This window comes from Calypte anna, chromosome 4B (assembly GCF_003957555.1).
Source record: "Calypte anna isolate BGI_N300 chromosome 4B, bCalAnn1_v1.p, whole genome shotgun sequence".
In the NCBI taxonomy this organism is placed as follows: domain Eukaryota; kingdom Metazoa; phylum Chordata; class Aves; order Apodiformes; family Trochilidae; genus Calypte; species Calypte anna.
The window spans coordinates 10,700,555-10,723,527 of record NC_044249.1 but is presented as its reverse complement, the minus strand read 5'-3'; the positions used below and the strand labels follow the sequence as shown (position 1 = coordinate 10,723,527).

The window sequence follows — 22,973 nt, the reverse complement described above, 5'->3', positions numbered from 1 at the left end:
GGGATTAATAGAGAGCATCTGTCATTTGGTTAATCGCCAGCCCAGTGTTAAACCATGAAACCACCACACTGATTCACAGCTTCAAACTGCACTTAAGTCTCAGATATATTCCATGTTTGGTCTCCTTCTCTCCTTAAAATGTATATTTGTTCAATACAAAGAAAGTACTGTATATATATAAAAGCAAAGCCCTAATGCCAAGACAAAGAAAAAAGTGCCTGTTGGCAACACAACACATCCATGTTTCTTTTTCCCCAACCACTTTTTCACACTTTTGCTGGTCTACTGTCCCACGTACGCAGCCTGGAAACTGCAGCAAGCATCTCCCACCAGGACAACAAAGAGGGGAAGCTCTCCCAAGCTGAGGCACAATTCCTCTCTTACTAAAGTGTTTTGCAGGTGTCATCATCTCCCTCACTGTCTGGCCAATCATGCCCTGCCTTGTCCTGCTTACCGCAAACGACGCTCCCACAGGTCGCTGGATCCATTTTGGTGGTTTCTTTAGGGGTAAAACAAGACTCTGTGGGGTGGTCTGCTGAGGAAGCTGCAAGGGTGGGAGTGGCTGTCCTGCACCAAATGGATCGAGGTTCCCAAAAGGTGATGAAAACTTCAATAACAAAACAGGGGAAAAAAAAAGTGATATATCTGCAATAAACTGAACATAAGCATCTATCTGCACTAGATTGGTACCCCTGAAAAGTGGGCTACAGACAGCCACTAAAAACTTCTGTAAACCCATGCTTTTTCCTCCTGCCATTCTGTCCCTATTCTTAGGTGAGCATTTCTCAATACCTGGTCAACTTGCTTTTGCCTCAAGCCATCTGTGCTGCTTCCCATGATGGAGTAAATGCTGATCTGCCCATCAAATGAAGCTGCAGACAAAACCGCAGGGTTCCTAGGACACCACTGGATATCAAAGCACCACTGTGTTTTTGTGGGCAACTCGTACAGCACCTGGGCAGAAAAACAAGTCCAAGGAATCAGAGCTTTTATGAAGCAGAAAACATGAAGCAGGAACAGAAACAATTCCCTCGCCTGCCCTCAAATTCATCTGATCCACAGAAGTCTCCACATCACCATACACACTAACAGTGGGTAAACCCTGACAATCACCAAACAGGAGATCAACACACACCACTGCTTAATTTCCCTCTCCTCCCATTAAATCTTCTTAAGATTTTTGCAGGACAAACTATGCAGGCTGGGTATGTGCAGGCTGTGCCACTACAAGCTGTGAGTTGCTGGTGACAGTCATGCTCTCTCATTCAGAACTAATCTTGGTATTTCACACTACATGGTATTGGTATTACACACTACATGATGACATGTCCAAGCTCCAAAGTTAAGTATTCTTTTGCAGGAAGGTCAGAAAAAGTTAAAATCTGCACTCTGGGCGGACAGACTCTCCTGCCCTGGAACAGACAAGCCCACTACTGCAGCAAACATTTAACCATAAACTATGAAAAACTCAGAGCAAATCCATAACTCTCCCACTGTATCCCAGGACATTATTTTAAATAAAAACATGTAGTATGATTCATCCACATGTAAAGCCTTCCTAAGTTCATAGTAACCAGCTCAGGTAACTCATTCACCACCCTACAGGTTTTGCACTTTTGGGCTAATGTCTGAATTTTAGAAGGGCTTGTCATTATACAATTATTGCCCACTGCAGGCAAGAAGCCTTCCATCACAGCTAAAGCCCTTGTTATGGTCTAGGGGAAAACATGCAAGAAAACAAACAAGGATCTGCATCCTCAACCCCAAAAAGACAACAAGGGAACACATTCAAGTGGCTCTCAGTAACCTACAAAATACCTCTGGTCTAGATAAAAGTTAAGACCAAACCAAAATAGTAGAAAGCAAGCAAGTTTAAGTGGACCCATTTATGCCCCTTATAATAAGCAGAGACCTCACTACTTAGGAGAGAAGCAATAAGGACAAATGTGTAATATCAACCACACAAGGAAAGAAACCTGCACCACTAGAAAAAGTTCAGGAGGCACACATACCAAACACAAGTATATAGTGTAGGGAGAAACATTCCACAGAAGCATCATTCCCAGGAATGCATGCACACTAACACCTGTTTTGTGTTTCTCTCTGTGCCACCTCTAAGCAGAGATTTTTGGGTTTTTAAGTAGTATGAGTACAATACCTCGCCTGTGTTAGGGTTGGAGCAGAGAATCTTAGCATCCTTCCCACAGCTAAGCAGCAGCTCTGAATCTGCAGTACTCCAAGCAATGGCCAATATACCCCTGCATGAAAAGTCACAACCAAAAAATGTTCAATGTAAACCCAAAACAGTGATAAAGTAAGCATGCTTATAAATTGCATTTATACATTAGCTGAGCATTCCACCTCAGAATGTGCACCCCACTCCTTCCAAGAGGAGATATTTTTCAATCTTGTCAGCACTTTATTGATATAAGATGCTTTCTATTTTCTGCATGAAAAGGTATAAAGGAACAGCCACTGTATCTGAAAATAAAAAGCAACAGTGATGCAGGAGGAACCTGGACACCAATGTAACAAAATGGTTTGTCTGCAGTATCACTAATACACAATGTGTAAAACTGTATGTAAGGTCTGTGACTACAAAGTTTGTCAGTTTCTTTTTATTAGCAAGAGATTCATGTTAGCAGAACCACTGGCATCAGTTTTGGTAGAAGCTAGACTTACTGCTGTTCTCTCTCCTCAAATCAAACACTGGTTTTGGGTAGTAAGTTTCACAATTGAGGAGCAAAAAAAATTTAATAAAATCTTTCCTTGTACCTGAATTGAATGCATTTAGGGCACTAAAATGGCAAGCCTTTCAGGCCACGGAGCTGGCTAGCAAACAAGACAGCATATAACACTTTGCTGCTGGAATCACTGCCTCCAACTAAGCAAGCTTTCTAAAGGAACTGAGCAAGAAGTCATATATACACAGTGAAAAACTCTGCCAACACTGTGGAGAGCAGCAGGCTACATAAGACTCATACCTTGTATGGCTTTCTATAACACGAAGCGGTGAGGAAGCAAACCTTAGATCCCACATCTGAATCACAGGTAACCTGTCATCCTCTGAGGCCAAAACCATCTGGGTAGCAACATCAGGGTGCCAAGCCAGGCCTGAGCAGTGCATCTAAGGGACAACATTGCACCACAAAATAACTGAGCAACAGTAGAAGACTAAAGATAAATGGCCCATATATGTCTATGTGCATGGTAAAACATTGTTGTGATGCAACTTTCAACTGTGTTTCTGGGCATTATTTCTGCCTGCACTCAGACTGTCTCTCTCATTTCTGTGAATGAGGAGTCTTACAGTTAAGGTCCTAAGGTTGAACAGACTCTCAAAGCGATGACTTTGAGATGGTCTTGTTCACTATTCTATTTTAATGCAAGAAAACTGTAGAGATCTCTGTATAAATCTTTTTCTCTGGTATTTTAATTGATACTTTAATAAAAGCAATCATCAGGCAGAAGATATTGTCATGTGAACAGTGACATCACTAGACTACAGTCACATAATGAAGACAGCCCACCATGCTGCTGTTGTTCAGCAAAATATACATAAAACAGACTTACACAGCTTATCAGAATAATAGCACAGTGACCAGCTACTTCAGAAGCATCCATTTTAAATTTTGTTTTGAACACTTATTATATCTTCAAACTTTGTTATAGTGATACACCATTACAAATATACAGATTTATGCAATTGTCACTCTCCACAAGTTCAACAGGCTCTTCTTAATATTTACAATGCTGGAGGTGTAAATGTGTTGATTGTAACTATACAAGGCAGTGCCACCTGTAATACACTTGATGGCAACCCTTCTCTGTGGCACACTCCACCACAGACTTCTCCAAGCTCAGCTGCAGCCTGCTCCACCTCCAGACCAGCAAAAGCACAGACCCGAGTTCCACCAGTCAGTTTCACCAGTTCTCCCAGGGATTATAACTGGTGTCTTGCCAAGGAGGAGGCCCTCTCTGCCTAAGCACCAAGTCATGGTATCACCTCCTCTGCAAAACTAAATGTTATCACCCAGAACACATCAGCTGCAACCTCATCTCTCCAGCAAACAAGCATGTCATTTCTGACTAGCTGAATACCAATATTTCTGTGGTATCCCCAAACAGATCAGCAATAGCTTTTTCTATACTAAAACCACCCTGGTAAGATAACTGAGTACCTTGCCTTACTTCAATCTGCATCTGCCTATTTTCATTTAAGATGTTGACAATCCATTTGTATATAAATAATCTTTGAAGAGAAAGCATTATATACTTAGCATATCATAAAACTGGGCCAGGCACCAAGATCTTTCTGCCATGGGAAATGGGATGCTATGGTCCAACCCCACAACATACCAAGAGGCACACCACGAGCACCTGTGCAGCTGCACCAGAGAACTCACCCGGTTATTGTGATCACTGACTTTGATGATGGGTTCATTCTTCCTGAGATCCCATACAGTAGCTCGTCCACTAGGGCTGGCAGATGCCAGGATGTGTGGTACTTGCCTGTTCCATGCAATGCAGCTGATGTCCTCAAGAGGCTGTTGCACATACAGAATAGCCCGTCACAAGCTGTTCATATTGAAGACTCAAAATGTGTTATTTTCAGAACTTGCTGAATGACAAGTCTGCAAGAAGACCCATCATAGGTACTGCACATGTGTTCTGGTCTCCTATGCACACACACTCCCTAACAGAACACTTGAAAACTCCAATTTATAAGCTGCTAGTATTTCCATGATATCTTATCTGCTTTATGTATATTGGCCACTTAAAAGATGGCCAAGCACAACTGTCTTCAAAAAAACAGAAAATTAATCCATGAAAAGGGGTATGTAAATGGCCCTTCTGCCTTGGATTATCAGGTTTTGATTTACAAAAAAAAAAATAATAAACCCAAGTATGCTTGGATTTGTGAGGTTTTTATTCCTCAACTTCTTGCCTTAAGTCAGAATTTAAAGCAACATTAACCAAGCCCTTACTGAACTATTATTTCCAGTTAGCATTTGAATTGAAAATATGGTTGTCATTAAGCATATGAACTGAAAGATTTCCCAGCCTAATCAATTACTATTAAACATAAATCCTACACAAGTATCTTTAACTAAGGTCAGTGTCCTCCAAAATGTCCACATGCTAATAAATAACTCAGACTAAACAAAGTATCCTAAACCTCTGAGCTTAAACTAAAAACCTTTAAACTGAAAATTACTTCTCACTTTGTTGTCACCGAATTATCACACAGTAATCAACTAATTTTCTAGTAACTATAAACTTCTTATGCAGTTTGGTAACAGCTACAGAGAGGTACATGCATTCAAACAACATCCCCTCAAAACACAGAAAGCTATTGTTCTTTCCCCCATAGATCTTTGAGACACCGGCTAAACACTAACCCTTAAGTATGGCAATTAAACACTCCCTGAAACCCATGAAGATAACTGCCAAATCTACTGCCTTATCTGCTGGCTTCTCAGTAGCTGCTTTTCATCTTCCTCCTATTTTATTCAGTCTGTACCTTCACAATCTTCTGATTCATTTATGTAGTTAAAGATGTAGAGGAAGACTGGAAGATGTCATGGAGGTTTGAAAAGTGGTGTGACCTAGGAGACCCTGCTTCTTATTACTTGTTGCTCGATAAAGTGCAATATTCCTCAAAAACTAAGGGGATACCTCAGCTTTCCCTGGACAAATGTAGATTTAAAATAATTTAAAATCTTGCCACACAAAGACACGAATCAACTGCATGTGCAGCCAGCCCAGACCTTTTATTTGTGAATAAGCATGACTGCACATACAGTGTTGCTGCATGGGAAGCAGAGCAAACCATGTATTATATGTGCATACTTGCAATTAAAGGCACAGCCAGAAAACTACAGAGGCTAGAAAGGCAGTAGCATCCACTCACCCTTGCAGGGAGCAGGTCAAGTAGTCACAGCAAGACACAGTGTGGCAAAAAAGTGCTGGCCCTACTGACTTCCTTTGAAAAGCATTCACTGAAAGCTATCCATGCTGCCATTCAGAGTACTGTCTTAAGGATGTGGGCTTCTGTTGTATGCATTGTCATAGGAATGTCACAAGGTGAAAAATATCTCAAACCTAAGTATGTTACAAAATACAAGTAATGACAGAAGACCTATTTTTGTTGGCTTTTGGGATAGCCATTGGAGAATAATATGCTGGAACATATTTTTCTTTATTTTGATACAGAGAGGCCTACTGTGCCATTGACAGAAATGTAGCTCATGGATAAGTAAAATTATCTGCTACTCAAGTTAAGATTTCAAAAGGCTTTCCCCACCCCCAGCCTTAAAAAAATCTTTTAAAAACTGTAGGCTTTCAACTCGAGTGACACGCATTTTTTCATTAATCTGCTGTGCAGTATTAAACAAATACAAATCTGGTACCTGTGTCTTCACTCCTGGTGTCATCGGTGTAGCAAAACTGTTCAAGTCCCAGATATAGATTTCAGACTCATTAGCACCAGAGGCCACCAGATTAGTCTGTAGGACACATTAAAGAGATATTAACATTTTCACCATCAGCTTTCACAGCCTTAGCTGCCGGGAAGCATCAGATCCACACGACTGTGCCAGTTCCTGCTATCACTTCAGGATATACAGCCTTCAGCTCACACAAAAAAACTTAGGGAAAACAAGTTTTTTTGAGATCATGGATACAATTGAGTTAATTAAAAATCTATATACTGCATTAGACTGGCATGCAAAAATTCCCATCTTGTGTAGTGCTTCTTCACTGCACAGCAAATACTCATAACAAAGCCACAGGAGCACAGCCACACAGGCGAGGGGAAAGCAACCATATTTCTGGGAGGCAGCAGTGATGCAGCTACTGCTGCCACAGAGCTTTGCTCTGGACAGACCACTACATGTAGGGAGTATGACATTTGTGCCTCCAGCAGCAGACAGCACCAGTGAATGCCACCATCCTCTGCAGTCCTGTGTCTGAGATGCAGAACTCAAGGCTGGGACTGAGCACCCACTAATCATATCCATAGCTGGTAAGAAACAAGTCCCAACTTTGTACTGGGGAAGCAATTCAGAGAGGACAGAACAAACACAAAGCAGCCTTGCTGAAAGCAAGCATGCAGGGACAGATATGCTATTTAAGAAACAAATTCAACTGAATTATCACACAGCTGGTGCTGACAAGCAAAACCACTGTTTCTAAGGAAGTGAACACTCAGTGATGGAAGAAAGCTTGTTAATTTTGAGAGCTCTTCTGCTAAAGAGGCCACGTCACCATATTTACTGTTGTCTCCTCTTTCCAAAGGACAAAGCTTAGCAGTAAGGAAGACTGATCCTACCCAGCCCCCAAAAGAGGTATCTGAAATCTAGTATCACCAGAAACAAGTGAAAGCAACAAATTTTCCCCATGTAACAAAAAGAACAGCAGCATGGTATGCAGGCATTAAAAAAGGAGACTTGTCAATAACACCATGAAAGACCATCACCGCATGCAAGCAGAGTTAAAACACCACTAAACTGACAGTGTAGCCTAACAAGGGCAAGGAATGAACCAGATTCTTTCATTTCCCATCCTGAAAGGGCAGTATCAGGACAGCTTTTCTCTACTAAATACAGACACTCAAACACCAAATTTGATGCTTTTCAGGGGAGGGAAAACGACTAGAAACATTTAAGGTTACAAGTTAAGAGAGAACACTCGTCTGTGACAGTGTATGACATAGAACAGAAGAAAACCAACCTGAAACACGTTGATATCGAGGGCCCTTACTGGTCCTGTGTGCTTGTCTTTCTGGGCAATTATTACTTCGGTGTCTCCAGCTATGATTTTGGCTGGGTCGTACAGAATGACATTTCCATTTTCACCACCAGCAATCAGGACTCCAGAGGCTCTCTCACCTGAGGTCATGTTGTGTGGTCCCCAGATCAGCTTGTGGTATCTGTAAGACACAGATATCCCCACTGTCTACAACCATCTACCACCAGCTTCTCCTAGACTGACACACCCCATCTTGTTCAAGCCTCCAGACTGCTGCCTAGCAGAACAGACATGTCAGAGAAAAGCACTGCCTGTGTTTCTCCTTAAGGATGAGTCTCTTCACTTAAAACTTCCAACAAAAAGACAATGGTGATCAAAATGCAGCTTATCTCCTGACTGCAAAAGCCAGGTGCTCTCAATTACAAGAGCTTTTGAGCTAAACAGCAGCAGTAATCAAAGTAAGCACTGTAAACCCATTCAGTCACAGCCTGGAGGTAAACTTCTACTATTTGTGAGCAACCCTTCATACAACAGAGAAAAAATGTGCAATCAGAAAAAACCCAAGTTATTTTCCATATCTGTGCTTCTGGATGTGGAAGTGTTAAAACTGCAAGTAATTTATTGACATCAGATGTGTGTTTGAGACCACAATATATTTTTCTAGGATAACCCAAGAGGAATCCAACATACTTCCAGAAATTCAATATTTTCACACTGTGTTTACCTTCAAATTTCCTTTAATTCAATGAACTTGCTGCATAAACAAAACAACAATCTTGTGTATTCAGCCATGCAAAGAATGAAATTCTTCTACATAAAATGACACACACTCACTTCTCAGCTCTTATGCAAGCAGACACGTTAACTGAAGGTGGCAAGGAGTTACTTTAATATTCTCCTTTTTATTAAAACCTTTGTTATTTCTGGACAACCTTCAACTAATTTCTTTAAATTTCTTTAAATCTTTAAATCACACTTCAACTTCAGCATCATAAAATACATAATGCAAAAAGCTAAAAAAAAAAAAAAAAGCACACTCTGGGTGAGAAATACTAGAACAGCCAAGTTCAGCCTCCTAGTGCAGTGTTCACCAAAGAATGAAGCTACAAACAGAAACTGCTCTGTGATTTCAGACAGACCTTTTCCTTGGCTATGATTTTTACACATCTGCACCTAACTATGCAAGGTCATGAGGAATGGAGTAACTGACAGGGTTGTACAGGCACTAGTATTACACCACTTGTGAGATTCAGTAGTACTTCAGTTAACCCAAAATAAAGGCAGAAAATAGTGAGGAACAACAACAAAAAGTTAACTGCAGCTACTTTCCTCTTGCCTTTTGTTTTTTCCAAGATAAATTATGGCTCTACAAAAGCAGTGCAAAACTTCCCTTGCATGACAGTTAGCAAAGCTGTTGCAGGATTTATCTTTTGGGGGGTTTCATCACTCAGACATTTTCATTTGCTGCAAATCAAAATAAAGCCTGATGCATACATTGCTACCTAAGGCACTTATCTTTAATTTAACCAAAAAACCCAAACAATACAATAAACAAAAACCACAAAACCCCAAACCCTATCTTCTTTTGTGACGTATTTTCTGGGACATAGTCAAATTCTTGCGTTGCTCACCAAGACAAGTACTTTCCAAGGAACACTGCATGCTGGCTATGACAACTTTTTTTGACATTCCATAAGCAAACATCACTTGGCAAGCCTTGAAAAATCTCAGTTAAAAGAAGAACAAGGAAATTTTAAAATATCAAACATATCCCATCCGCAGTAGGTCAACAGGATATCTCAACATCAGCTTTGTTCACAGTGCAGGGCATTACACAGAGACTGTGCCTGATTCTCCTAAGTCCCATATATTAAACTGAAGACAACTGCAGGGCACAGACTGTGCCTGCCAGCACAACCACCCTGCTAGCCCTACAAGTAATTCCAAAAACAATGACATGGCACAAAGCCCACAGCCTAACACCTTGGGCTTCCTCCTTCAAAAGGTACCAGAATCATTATCTATAATCAGGAGAGCATCCTTAAGCAGGTTCACAGTCTTACAGTATGCAAATGCAAACAATTTTAATCCATCCAAAGTTGTTTATAGGCAATGCTTAATCTCTAGGAAACTGCATTTGGTCAAGAAGCTCAGCATTTGGTCTAGAAATTCAGCAAACTGTCCTTAGGTCCTGAAGTTAGTCCTGAAGAACAGGTAATGAAGACTAAAGTCAAATCAATTTCTACTCTTGACAGACATGGTAGTGATAGCAATTTCTTTCCTATATAAATGTCAAATTCTGACAAAATGCTGCAACTACCTGCACCTCCAGGAATGTTGTTTTCAGCCACCAGGGGAAAGAGTGGTTATGCTGACAATGTAGCTGGTCTGAAAAAGTCATACATCCAATGAGTGATAGTTCTCATCTCCTCTACCCATAAAGACATCTTGCACTTCCACTTATGTTCTTTCAGCAGACCACACAAACAAGAGCCACTGGACCAAACACCAAAGAGCTGCTGCAAGTGTTGTCAAGATGGAAATTGGACACCTTGATACTATCAGGATTTCTTTGGACAAGCATACAATAAGGAGCTAAGAGTTAAGTGGAGTTGTACAGCCATAAACTTGGCTTCCCAGCTGCAAGGTGAGGTACCATACTACACAAGACCCAGTTTAGTTACGTTACAGGTGTCTCCTGGAAATGCAAACAGGATGGATAAATGTGGAAAGTTATTATAGCGTTTTCATAGCTTTACATTTCCTTTTTCTGGAGAATCACAGACATTCCCCAACATAGCAGAGGACGTGTGAACAGTGGAGCAAGCTCTCCAGGAAAATAGTTATGGCACCAAGCCTGCCTGAGTTCAAGTCTTCAGACAGAGCTCTCAGACACATGGTGTGATTCTTGGGAATGCCCTACAAAGGGAAAGGAGTTGGACTTGATGATCGTCCCTCCCAGCTTGGCAGATTCTCCGATAAAGTCTGCATACATATTCAAACCTACCAGCCAACATCAGATTTTTTTAGGTTTGTGCCAGAGCATGAGCTGTCTGCAAATCCTGGGAGTCCAAGATCACTACCCTCACAATGATACCTCACTGTCCCACATCAGTGACATTCACACGCCTTCATCCTTTAGCACTCTCTTTAACAGCTGCAGATAAACCTGATCAAGTGGCCTTCCTTCTCACACACATCAACCATAACAGTTCCACAGCCATTACTTTTGCTTTACAACCCCATTGCTTACCTGTGAGAGGAGGAGAAGGTGGCACAGGACTTCATATCCAGTGAAGGGTCTGATAAGTCCAACTTGAATATTTCTAGAGAAGCACTTGTACTGAAGGTTGCATCCAGCTGTTGAGCTGATGTACCTGCAAAGTAATGTGCATGGCAGTGACAACGCCACAATACATAGGAGTGTACCAGCAAAAGCAGCACAAGGAGCAGCATAAAAGCAATATTTTTGCAAAAAGGACCCTGAAATGCTGTCAGGTTTCTGTTTCTCCTCATGATTCTTGGAGTTTCTTAACCAAAAAGAGCAGGAAAAGCTCGGGTAAGTGCCTCTCCCTCCCTGACCACAGAAAATAAAGTAACAAGTGAGCAGCAAAAGGCCATGAGCTAGTGGTTAGGACTGCTGTCACCTTATCCTTGCATCAAAAAGAGCAAAGAGCATCCTTGCTATCACTTGGAGAACGCAAAGCGTGTTTTCATGAACAGACCAACCAAAGAACTCCACGGAAGGCACCACACCACGTATCCTACTCCAGCCTTTCGGACATGAAATAACTCCAACAACTTTCAATTATGATCACTTTATGGCGGCCATCACACAAGCTGAGGTCTGCTAGCACACACTTCCCAGAAACTCACCTGTGGCCAGGTAAATAGGGTGCTGCTGGGCAGGGCTCCATGCCTGCATAGCAGTACGATTTACTTCCTTCAGCTTCATATCACTAAAAAAACACAACCAAAAAAGAAAATGCTTAAATGGAGCTAAGGGAGACTTCACTGTCATGGATTCAGCAGCTGCATTCAAACTTGGCGAGAATGGTCATTTTCCTAAAGATATAACACAGACATCCTCTCTGGAGGACATCTAAAATTTAAGCATAGAAATAATTCTTCGTTGGCAGAATAACATTGACGCATGGAGGAAACTGGTGGCTGTCGTAAAGATCCTAACACAGCAAAACGTGAGAAAGCTTTAAGTGCTTAAAAAAACTCTCTTCTAGCAGCATCAAGGCATACATCGGGCACCGTACAGCAGCTTATATCACGAAACAAACCCACCCGTGAGAAAACCTTCAGTTGACCAGCGAGGCCAAAGCCCCTCCGCAGCCAATGAGAGAACTTAAAGCCTTCACCGTCTCGTTTTTCGGTCTTATTTAAACACCGTGCACGAACAACGGGTGCCAGCCTTCTCATCGACCAGCACCTACGCCCAGTTTCCTACTGAACTACGGAAAAACGCGGAAAACGACGGGATTCCCCCACCTCACCCCCGTATCCCCAGTACTTACCTGTTTCCAGCGCTCTCCAACGTGGCAGCCGCAGCTCCGCCTCTCGCCCGCCGCCAGTTTCCGGGCGCGCCCCGCGGCTTCCGGGCAGGGAGAGCGGAACTCCCCCTCTACGCGGCAAGGCAGAGAGTGCGAGGATGGGCGGATGCAGTGGTCTCTCTCGCCGGGGTCTCCCCCGGGTTTCTCTGGACAACAGTGATCAGCCCTAGGGAGAGGGAGACAAGCGTTAGGCACTGCCGCCCTGCTCGGGTTTAGAGGAAAGAGGGGAAGGCACCTGCAGCGCGGAGGCTCCGGGGCCCCCTGTCCTCCTCAGCTCATCAGCAGTAATCACGACAATGTCATGATGTGAACAGCAGTAAGGCTCATCATCGGACAGGGACCAGAGCCAAGAGAAGGAAAGGAAGGGGAAGGGGGGCGCCTCCCCCCTTTGGGGTGGGGGAACACCACCCTAACGCATGACTTACAGACCCGCCGGGAGATGGGGGGGGAGGGGGCGGTTCGTGGTAGGGGCGCTTCTGGAGAGGTCCCCTGACCCACCTGTGACAGCAGCCGGAGCATAGCTCCGCTGCCGCCTCCAGATTCCGCAGTCCCTCAGTAGACAAACGCTGCACCAGGAGCGGGCGCTGCCCCGGCCCCATAATAGGACTCCAGCTCCTGCCTCATCAAGGCTGAGCACCCGTAAACAGTGGCCACACAGGGCATCTTTCGGCCCCGCACCACAGCGTCTCAGACGCCACCATCCACCCCGCCGCGGGAAAGAAACAGCCCCTCGCCCGCTTACTATTTATAGGCACTGAAAGCACTTCTCCCATTGGCTGCGAGGATCGCCGTTTGTCATTGGCTGTTTCTTCCTCTGCCGCCGCTCCCAGTTGGCTCCGTTCCTGTCCCGTTCCCGCCGGCTGCTTTATTGCTGACGTCGGACGGGACGGGGCTACAACCCTGCGAGGGGTGGCGCTCGCTGTCCGCTGCCCGCCGCGCCTGGGCGAGGAGCGGCTTCCGGCTCAGGGTGCTGGCTCGGGAGCCGATGTGATGGAGTGAGGCAGCTGTTCCCCAGGCGAGGGCAGGGGTGACTGAGGGGCAGCTATGACGCGAAGCTGCTCGGCACTGGGCTGTACCGCCCGCGACAACGGGCGTAGCCGGGAGCGCGGCATCTCCTTCCACCAGTGAGTGCACCCGTCCCCCGTGGCGGCGCCCTAGGCCCGTCTGTGCGGGGCGGGCAGCCCCGGCTCTCCCTCGCCTCCCTCTCTTGTCTACCACAGGTTCCCGGTGGACGCCGCGCAGCGGCGCGAGTGGATCCGCGCCGTGAACCGCGTGGACCCGCGGAGCCACCAGCCCTGGCGGCCCGGCCCCGGGGCCATCCTCTGCTCGCGGCACTTCGCCAAGGCCGACTTTGAGCGCTACGGGCTGCGGCGGAAGCTACGGCGGGGGGCCGTGCCGTCCCGCTTTCCCCACCCGCTGCGTGCGGGAGACGGCCGCATGACCCTGACCCCCGCCCGAGCTGTGGAGCAGCCTTTGTCTTGCACCCCCGCCGGAGACCACAACTACAGCCTGAAGGGACAGCAGGCAGCCAGCGGGGAGGCACGGCCACCGCTGGAGACCCCTGCAGCCACGAGGGGCTCCCGCATGCACCGGCCAAGAATGGTGGCAAACGTCCTGCGGGAGCTGGTGGAAAAGCAGCAGCTTTCTGAGGAAACCGTGAAGTTTGCTGCAGGCCCAGTTCGCAGGTACTGCGGGAAGCGTTTGTCAAGGCAGTGTGCTTCAGGTTCAGTACTCTCTCGCCCAGTTTTGTGTATTTGTTGACTTTATGGTATTGGTAGTCCTTGATTGGTAAGACTTCTGAAGGTTCAGCGCTATAGCACAAAGGCTTTATAATTTGCAGGTATGGAATACAGTAACCAGCCCTTGAAAATTCAGTTACTTGAGGTTGGCTCAGGTCACATCTGTAGCTAAGGTTATTGAATCAACCCCTGCTACTATTCACCTGATGGATGAGTCAAGAATATAATTCAACTAGGAAAATGTCTTTTGTGCTGTCCAGAAGCAAGGTCTGTTAACATTAACCATAGAAGTAATATCAAAGTTAATGGCTTCTCTCCTGTTACACCATTTTTGAGCCAAGCAGAACCCACACACAGGGACACAGTGCTTATTCAAAACTGTGGAATGACATTGGACAGGAAAAAAAGGAAAGACGTTTTGGGGACTTGGCCTCAGCATGGTAGGGCATGCTCTCTTTGGCCACTGCCCGTTGGTAGGGAGAGGTGAAGCATGGTGAGCTCTACTGCTGAGCTCTACATTTCACACCAGACTTCAGGACTGAGTGGTTCCAGAGGCTGCCCTGTTGCGTTGTATTCTGTAACGTGCTTGTAGTACACATCCCTCTGTTATCAGCTATTTATTTGCTTCTCTAAAGCTGACCTCTTTTGTTTTTTTTTTTAATCAGATTTGCCTTGTGAGTTGCACAGCTGGAGGCAGATGGCAGAATACTCACCAGAAATGAGGCAATTTGCTTGTGTGCTCCACCTCTACCATATTAAGGCCTATGATTACCTATGGAAGGTTGTTCCCCTCCCTCATCCTTACAGCCTGACAATGCAAGTTTTTATTTTCTCATTTATTCTGAATTTATTTCCAGGTACTCACACAGAAATAGCTGTGACAGATCTGTCCTGAAAACATTCAGTTGTAGTAATTTTTCCCTGTACTGTTTTAGTAACAGAAGCTGTGGGGGAAGCAAGTGTAAAGAAATATTGATATTCCTCCTTTCAAAGAGCTGGTATGTGTTCATCCACATGGGTCACAGCATGAGAATAATATGTTCCTCACATTAACAATTTTAGAATAAGTGTGGAGTTTGCTAAGTATTTCCAGGCGAGTATAGGTGTGAAAAAGCTACATTTTAGGGCCTCATCCTTGTAGGGTCTGCATGTGTTAAACTGTTCACTGTGAAGAGGAACTTAAAAAAAGTGGAGGTGCAGTATGACACTGGCCTGTGATGTCCAGAGTAGACTTCTGAGAGGGGAGGGATGAGCTAAATAGTAGAAGAAAGGGCAAATTCCAGCAAGGTAATCTAAAAAGAGGGAGGAAGAGGCAGTGTTAAGAGAGCATGTGTTGTATGCCACCAACAACCAAAACCCAATGAGGAGAAGTGGGCAGGAATTAAGTGCCAGTAGAGGAGATCAAAACCATTAAGTCCACACATGGAAAAGTTTGGGACCATTTCTGGAAAGTCAAGAAGGAAACATGAGAAAATGAAGGACTGCAACTGCGTAAAGCAGTTAGACTAGAGCTTTGGTTTTTCTTGCCTTGCCCCACAAGGACTCTGGGAAGCTGGTGAATGCTGACAAGCATCTGTTTCAAAATTACAGAAGGGAGATACTTCTCTATCGCATAACTCAGTCGCATAACCTGTCATGAGCAGTTCTATAAACTCAGAAGTGCTATCAGACCCATTTACAAAGAGGGAAGCTGTAACAGCACATGAAAGCTAAAGCAAGTCTGTCCTATAGGTCTGAAACCTCAGACTCCTGAGTTCAGTTGGACAATGCTCAGCAGATACATAACTTGTCTGTACCAGTCTGCATGGAGGCAGCTTCCACGAAAGAATCTGCTACAAGGGATGCCAGGAATTATACTGAGGAGAGCACCATTCCACACTGGCTGCTGAGGCTTTCACATCTTCCAGACTGGATTAAGATGTACATTTTGGAGAAAGCCAGGTGGAAAGAGGAGCACTAAACACTTAGTGTTTAATTTGTTTATTTTTTCCTGTTGTCTTGATCTCCTATACACTGGAGGGGTAGGAACTGGTTTGTTACTTCTTTCCATAGTTAGTACTATTGTACCTTTGTTTGGCTTCCTACCAGTAAGGCGTGAGTAAAGAAACTGACTATACATTAAGAAAGGCAGGGCTGCTTGGCTTATACTCTGTTGTAGCCTGCTTTGCAGCTGCAGGCATAGCTTACCATGTTCTAAGTAGTAAAAGGTACTGACTTGTTGCTTCAGTTTTTTTCTAGTCACATCTCCTAATTGCATCCTCCCCTTTTTTCTTTTCCAGTTGGCTGTCTAACAATGGAGCTGCTGCAGGCTTCAGCAATGCCATTTTTCTCCGCCTTCAGGAAAAGGTGGAGAGAGGGGAACAGGCCTACTGCTACTGTGCCCTGATGGTACAAGACATGTCCCTGCAGAAGCAGCAGGAGTGGGACCTGCAGACCCAGTGCCTGACAGGCTTTGTTAACTTGGGAGCAGGTGTCCTTGATGCTGGTGAAGCTCCAGTGGCCTCAGAAGCGATAATCATAATGGCAGCTGGCATCTCGAGTCCTTGGACAGCTCCACTTGGCTACTTCTTTGTGAACAGCACAACTGGACACTTGCTTGCTCAGCTGCTTCATCAGGCCATCAATAAACTGAACAATGTTGGCATTGTGGTGCTGGCTGTGACATCAGGTGCCACCGCTCGTGGTGCTGAGACCGCCAGAGCTCTGGGGATCAGGATAGATCCCAGAAGGATTCAGTGCACTTTTCAGCATCTGCCTGGCTCTGCTCACAGCATCATGTAGTTCTTCGATGTTTGCCATGCAGCTCAGCTGATAAGGAATGCTCTGTAGTGCTTCCAGAAGATAGAATGGCTGAGAGACACTGTGTGGTGGCAGCACATTGTGGACCTGGCAGTTTTGCGTGAGCTGAGGGTGCTAGAGCCATGCACTCACCAGTCAGGCAGACCTGTGAGTGAAAAGATTTACCACCTAAAGGTCAACTTTGCTACCCTGTTGTTCAGTGAGGGTGTTGCTGATGCACTAGAACACCTCCAGAAGCTGGGCCTAGCCTCATTCCAGAACTGCAGTGGTACTGTCAAGTTTGTGCGTTTGATGAAGTCTATGCAATGTATTTCATGGTAAAAGTCCCAAAAGAAGAGGACTGGCGAAGCCTTTGTTAGCTGGAAATGACACAAAAATAAGCCACCTCTTTAATGAGGCCAAAAGCTGCTTCATCACCTTAACAGAACAGACTCTACAGGGAGATATATCCTTAAGAGCAAACGGAAACTGGGATTTCTGAGGTTCTTGCTCAATGCCAAAAGCTTCAAGTGGCTTTACACCAACCATGTGTGTCCAGAAGGCACTCCTTTCCCCCACCTCCTGACTTCTGCCCTCAGCCTCAGCCCACTGGAGCTGTTTCTCAAGGCCCTGCAGCAAGCTTGTGGTAGCAGTGGGAGCCTCACCTGCACTGTGTTCCAGGCTGCTTGTCACAAATTGCTGGTGGGCTGCAGCCTGGTGCCAGGCTCACCACACAGCAGTGGCTCAGGCAATACAAGCTCCTTGGTTATATCTCTGTCTCTTAGGAGAGATCTTAACCTTGGCAGCATTCGTGCTCAGTATAACCCAGCTTGTGGGAGGACACTGGCAACAGAGTACCTGTATTGTGCAGGCTTCCTTCTGCATGGCTCTGCACTGAGCAGTGCACTGACAGACCTATCCCTGCATGCACAGAGCATCACTTTCACTGCAGGCTTTGTTGCTGAGCAGTTAGCCTTTGACTTGCAAGTCTTGTCTTGCTTCCCTCTTTGAGTCAGATGAGAGCAGGATAAGATGCAGGTCAGTGCTCTACATTAAAAAGTTGGGTGGGGTGTGTCTGCCCTCAGCAAGTGTGTACCACATAATAAGCATTTCAGAACAAGTCCTAAACTGGTATGGCAAAGTAAGAACCAGCAACAAAAACACCAAGCTATGGTGTTTGTCTTTAGAACAGGAAGTCTTCCAGGAGCTTCTGGGAGAAAGTTCTCTCTTCCCCACCCTCACAAATCATTTATTTGATGGGGAGTTGTGTGTCAACAATCACTATATAATCTTAATAAAGGAAGTAACACAATGTTACTTAAACATCAGAACAAACCATGCCAAACACCTGAACCATTGTGGAAGGCACAGTGAAGAGCCTGAAGGGAAAACATTTAAATGATTCTGTTGCTACTAGGTAGCCATCATGCAAGCCAAACCCACAAATGGCCATGAGTATCAATTGCTGTTTCAGGGATTGCTGTCCCATACTGACATTCAGTGATGGCCAGATCTGGGGACATGTGACATCATGAAATGATGCCATGTCTTTCCATGTTTTAGCTGACAAAAATGGTGATGTGCTGGACCACTGCAAGCCATCTGATCACAGTTTGGAGGAACAAAGCAATCAAGTTCATCGGATCCTGTGTGCCATCTAGCAATCCTGCAAAGCGGTCATCTATGTCCTGAGACTTGCATGGCAGGACAGGATAAGCAGTGACTGGCAGGGGAGACTGCATAGTGTCTCCTGGAGGTGCTAAGTGGCTTAGTGCTGTGAGTGCTTGCCAGGAAAATACTGATAGATCTTCCAGAGGGCTAGAGGGACTGTGTGCTGGCGATTTCACCAAAGCAGCTGTGCTTTAAAAAAGCTGTAGGCAAGGATGCTTGCAAAGCTTTTGCGTGAGAATAAAGGCATGAAAATGGCACTCGGGTCATACACAGGCTCTACTCTCTTGCTCCTATGTGTCTTCATCAAACAGCTAAGCAAGCTGTTTAAGCCTAGATCTCCTGCAGGAGCCATCAAACTGCATTCCTAAAGCCCCACAAGTGAGGTAGTGAGTACTGAGCAGAGAGGTCATTGTGGAGAAGGCAGTGCTGAGACTGTGACTTGGATGTTGTGGTCAGCAGCACCCAGGGAGTGTCACTCCTCTCCAGGTAGAGGTACCAGCACAGGAGTAATATGTTGCACAAGGGGAAGTGTTTCAGGTCCTATTACATGGCCCTGTCACGTCACCCACTCAACTGTGCTAAATACACACCCATTGTCCCAGAGCTGCCGTGTCCTGCAGCCCAGGGCATGAACAGTGTCCTGGAAAGGAGACTGATTTGTTTTCACTAATTACTTGAGTCATAGATTTTATGCCACCATGTAGGACATGCTTCAGTAAGTTTTCTGTGGCAAGGAAGCTCCCTTGGTATGCAGTGTTTTATCTGGAACAGCAAAGTTTGGCAAAGAAGCTGCAAAGTGCCATGCAAAATATCTTTGCCATGCAGAACAGCACTTGCATCCATACAGATGCAAAGCAACCATTTTCCACAAAACTGGTTAGTTCAGTTCCTTCCAATCTGCATATTGGAGAAGGGATGAAAAAGTGGTGTCCACTGTGTCCCAGGGCAGGAGTAACAGTGAAGGTGCCATTCTGCCTACCAGTGACTTGACAAAATTCTTGACAAAACAATCAAGCTGATGAAGGGTCTAGAGCACAAGTCTTACAAGGAGCAGCTCAGGGAATTGGGATTGTTTACTCTGAAAAAGAGGAGGCTGAGGGGAGACATTACTGCTCTCTACAGCTACCTGAAAAGAGGTTGTAGTGAGGCAGATGTTGGTCTCTTCTCCTAAGTAACTCAGGATAGGATGAGAGGAAACAGTCTCAAGTTGCGGCAGGGGTGGTTTAGAGTGAATATTAGGAAAAATTTCTTTACTGGAAGAGTGGTGAAACATTGGAATAAGCAGCCCAGAGAAGTGGTAGAGTCACCATCCTTGTAGGCATTCAAAAAACATGTGGATGTAGCATTTCAGGATATGATTTAGTTGTATCGGGTTGGTGATTGGACTTGATCTTACAGGTCATTTCCAACCTTAATGATTCTATGGAGGCACTTCAGCTACAAGAGGTTCTGCAAGAAACTTAATTCCCTCCCATATTTGTGATTTTCAGGACGACTTGGCAAAATGCTGCCAGTTTCACTTACATAATGTTATAATACTTGCATTGCCTAAACCTTGAGCCCCATTATGAGCTTCCCCACATCGCCACAGGAGTAGGCACTTCCTTGCTGGGCATATTTTTCAGCTGGACATAAGCCTGCTGCTGGTTCCTGTTTACATTTGAGGGATTTTTTTTTTTGGTTATTCATGTTAAGCCTTCTCCTGGACAGGAAGCTCTCACATAAGATGCACATGAGCTCCTGGCTGCTGGATGAAGTTGGGAACGAGGCAGCTATGTGCTGTGCACAGAACTTCCCAACCTGAACTTTTCATGGGCTCTGTGCAGTTGCTGCTGATCAGTGAGCTAAGCCAAACGCAGCTTCACAGACAGGATGACATTGGGCTCTATGCATTCCTGTGGCTGACCTGTCTGTACCCATGAGCAGCACAGCTCACAAATCCTTTTGCATTTCACTGAAATATTAATGATATGAGGATTTCAAGGGGTGTTGAAAAAGTTTTACAGGTCTTGGTGGAATGACGTTTGAGCAAAAGCACATTATTAGGAAACAGTGTGGCAGTTAACTAATTAACAGGTGTCCAATATTATAAGAAAGCTTGACAGTCACTATCGGAACCCTGTACCAATTGCCGTTATTTTCCAAAAATGTGTACCTGCTCTTGCACACCACAGCTACTGCTGGTTGTGCTCCACAATTGCAACCAAGTGATTTTCTGCACCACTTCTCTCACAGTGTGTTTTGGGCACAGCTGTCTCTTTTCAGCAATTCCTTGTTGGACATCTCTTAAAACTTTCACACTCTTGCTACTATACCCTCCATGAGGTCCATACAAGCCCACTCTTAAGACAGTTTGAGCACCTTCACACAGAATCAGACAATGCTAGGAGTTGGAAGGGACCTCAAAAAATCATCTCATCCAACCCCCCCTGCCAGAACATGATCACCCGGTCACACAGGAATGCATGCAGGCACATTTTGAATGTCTTCAGAGGAGACTCCACAACATCTCTGGGCAGCCTGTGCCAGTGCCATCACCCTCACAGCGAAAAAGCTTCTCCTTATGTTTACACAGGACCTCCTATGCTCCAGCTTGCACCCACTGTCCTATCATTGGACATCCATGAGAAGAGCCTGGTTCTTCCCTTCTGACACTTGCCTTTTACATATTTTATAAATACTGATGAGGTTGCCCTTCAGTCTCCTCCACGCTGAAGAGCACCAGGTCCCTCAGCCTTTCCTCTCATCAGGGAGATGTTCCACTCCCTTCTTTGTGGCTCTGTGCTGAACTCTCTCAAGCAGTTCCCTGTCCTGGAACTGAGTGGCCCAGAACTGGACACAATATTCCAGATGCAGCCTCACCAGGGCAGAGGAGAGAGGGAGGAGAACCTCTCTCAGTCTACTAACTTCCCCCTTTCTAATGCACCCCAGGATGCCATTGGTCTTCTTGGCCATAAGGGCACATTGCTGGCTCATGGTCATCCTTCCATCCACCAGCACCCCTAGGTACCTTTCAGCTATGCTCCTCTCCAACAGCTCAGACCCCAACCTATACTGGAACCTGGGGTTCTTCTTTCCCAGATGCCCTTGTTTTATTTTTCTCCCCACCAAATGCTCCAGTCTGTCCAGGTCCCTCTGAATGGCAGCACAGTCCTCTGGGGTGTCAGCCACTCCTCCCACTTTTGTGTCATCAGCAAATGTGCCAACAGTGCACTCTTTTCCCTCATCCAGGTGACTGATGAATATGCTGAATACTTATTCCTTGTCTCAGTCTTCTACTGCAGCCTAAGATAACTAACAGCTTTCTCGTGGCAGCTGGTATGCTAGGAGAGTAAAGCTCAGACCAGTAACATCTTTATTCACTTAGCATTGTAAGAAAACTCCAAAGACTCCCTCAGCATTGACTGCACACTACTTTTACTAAGCTGCTAGAACAGCTGAAGGCAGAAATCGGATGCACAAAAATAAAACTAGTCTTTACTTTGCAGAAAAAAGCTACAACTCTCAACTGGCTTATATTCCTTAATGTAACTGCATAATAGAGCTTTGCAAAAGTTGCTCACAAACCTCCCTGAGAGACATAAAAAGACAAAAGCATCATAAGAAAATGCTACATTGCATCCTGCTAGCAAGCCATCTGAGGCTCTCAAGAAAGCTCTGCCTCCAAGTTTTGCTCAGGGTCCTCAAGGAGCTATGTTGTAGCACCCTGCTGTCTTCAAAGGTGATTCTCCAGCCAGTCCATATGAAAAAAAAAAAAAAACCAACAAAAAACCACCATGCCTTCTCATTAAAGAGTTTAGAAGAAATTGAGGAATTATCACATGGGATCAGCTACCTGGTGCTGGCTTGGCTGACACATTTTGTCTCCTTATGAACTGTACCATGAACTGCTACGTAGTTTGTATGACAGTAACCCAAGGGTTTCTCTATCATAGGATTTGATCTCATATTGAAAATCCAAGCCAGTGTTTGCATCAGAAGTGGAGCTAGTGTTAATAGATTTTTTTTGATTTTTCAGAAAAAAACTTTTGTATTTGTCAGCGCTGAAGGAAAATAGTGCAAAAAAAAATTGTAATTGCAGAATAGTATAAATGTTTATTTTTCTTTGTGATTTATCTGACTGTTTTATTTGTACAATATAGAAAAGTGTATTCTTTGAATAAGTCTAGTAAATATAAATTTAATTTTTCTACTTTCAGATGTAAACAACTAGAAAATTAACACTTGCCCCATTCCCAATTATTTCTTTGTAACTGGATGAACTTGACTGTAAATCTTGTCCGGCAGTTTGATGCAAATGGCTAAGGAAGTACAAAAGACAATTCACACATTCTACACCAGGGAGAGAGGAATCCAAGCTTAGTAAATGGGAAATCTTGTTCAAAGCAAAGTAGAACTAAAAGCATTTGATTGCACCTTCAAAGTCTTTAAAAGCAGAATATTCTCAAACAATGCCATCATACATAATTAA

General features: G+C 44.7%; 2 protein-coding genes across 11 annotated transcripts in view; one reads left to right on the top strand and one right to left on the bottom strand.

Moving 5' to 3' along the window:
- SEC31A (SEC31 homolog A, COPII coat complex component) overlaps positions 1-13,227 on the bottom strand; it is a 41,624-nt gene extending 28,397 nt beyond the window's left edge. For 4 of the 9 annotated variants that reach the window (XM_030450833.1, XM_030450834.1, XM_030450835.1 and 1 more), the window contains exons 1-11: positions 12,813-13,028; positions 12,279-12,480; positions 11,629-11,711; positions 11,006-11,129; positions 7,735-7,933; positions 6,414-6,509; positions 4,407-4,547; positions 2,985-3,127; positions 2,159-2,258; positions 793-954; positions 455-607 (exon numbers count right to left, since the gene is read on the bottom strand). In XM_030450833.1, coding sequence (XP_030306693.1) covers positions 455-607; positions 793-954; positions 2,159-2,258; positions 2,985-3,127; positions 4,407-4,547; positions 6,414-6,509; positions 7,735-7,933; positions 11,006-11,129; positions 11,629-11,707 — 1,197 coding nt within the window. In that variant the 5' untranslated portion in view covers positions 11,708-11,711; positions 12,279-12,480; positions 12,813-13,028. Of the gene's footprint in view, positions 1-454; positions 608-792; positions 955-2,158; positions 2,259-2,984; positions 3,128-4,406; positions 4,548-6,413; positions 6,510-7,734; positions 7,934-9,383; positions 9,469-11,005; positions 11,130-11,628; positions 11,712-12,278; positions 12,481-12,812 lie in introns of those variants that run through there. The other 5 variants (XM_030450827.1, XM_030450830.1, XM_030450828.1 and 2 more) reach the window with 4 other exon arrangements.
- Positions 13,228-13,229: 2 nt separating this feature from the next.
- On the top strand, positions 13,230-18,774 carry THAP9 (THAP domain containing 9). 2 transcript variants are annotated; one of them, XM_030450837.1, is made up of 4 exons: positions 13,230-13,438; positions 13,535-14,037; positions 14,719-14,869; positions 16,333-18,774. In XM_030450837.1, exons 1-4 carry the CDS (start codon positions 13,359-13,361, stop codon positions 16,832-16,834), a joined length of 1,236 nt encoding a protein of 411 aa, XP_030306697.1. In that variant the 5' UTR covers positions 13,230-13,358; the 3' UTR covers positions 16,835-18,774. The 2 variants fall into 2 exon arrangements, with proteins under 2 accessions (XP_030306697.1, XP_030306698.1); XM_030450838.1 differs by lacking the exon at positions 16,333-18,774 and having other exon boundaries at positions 13,234-13,438; positions 13,535-13,999; positions 14,719-14,823.
- The last annotated feature ends 4,199 nt before the right edge of the window (positions 18,775-22,973 follow it).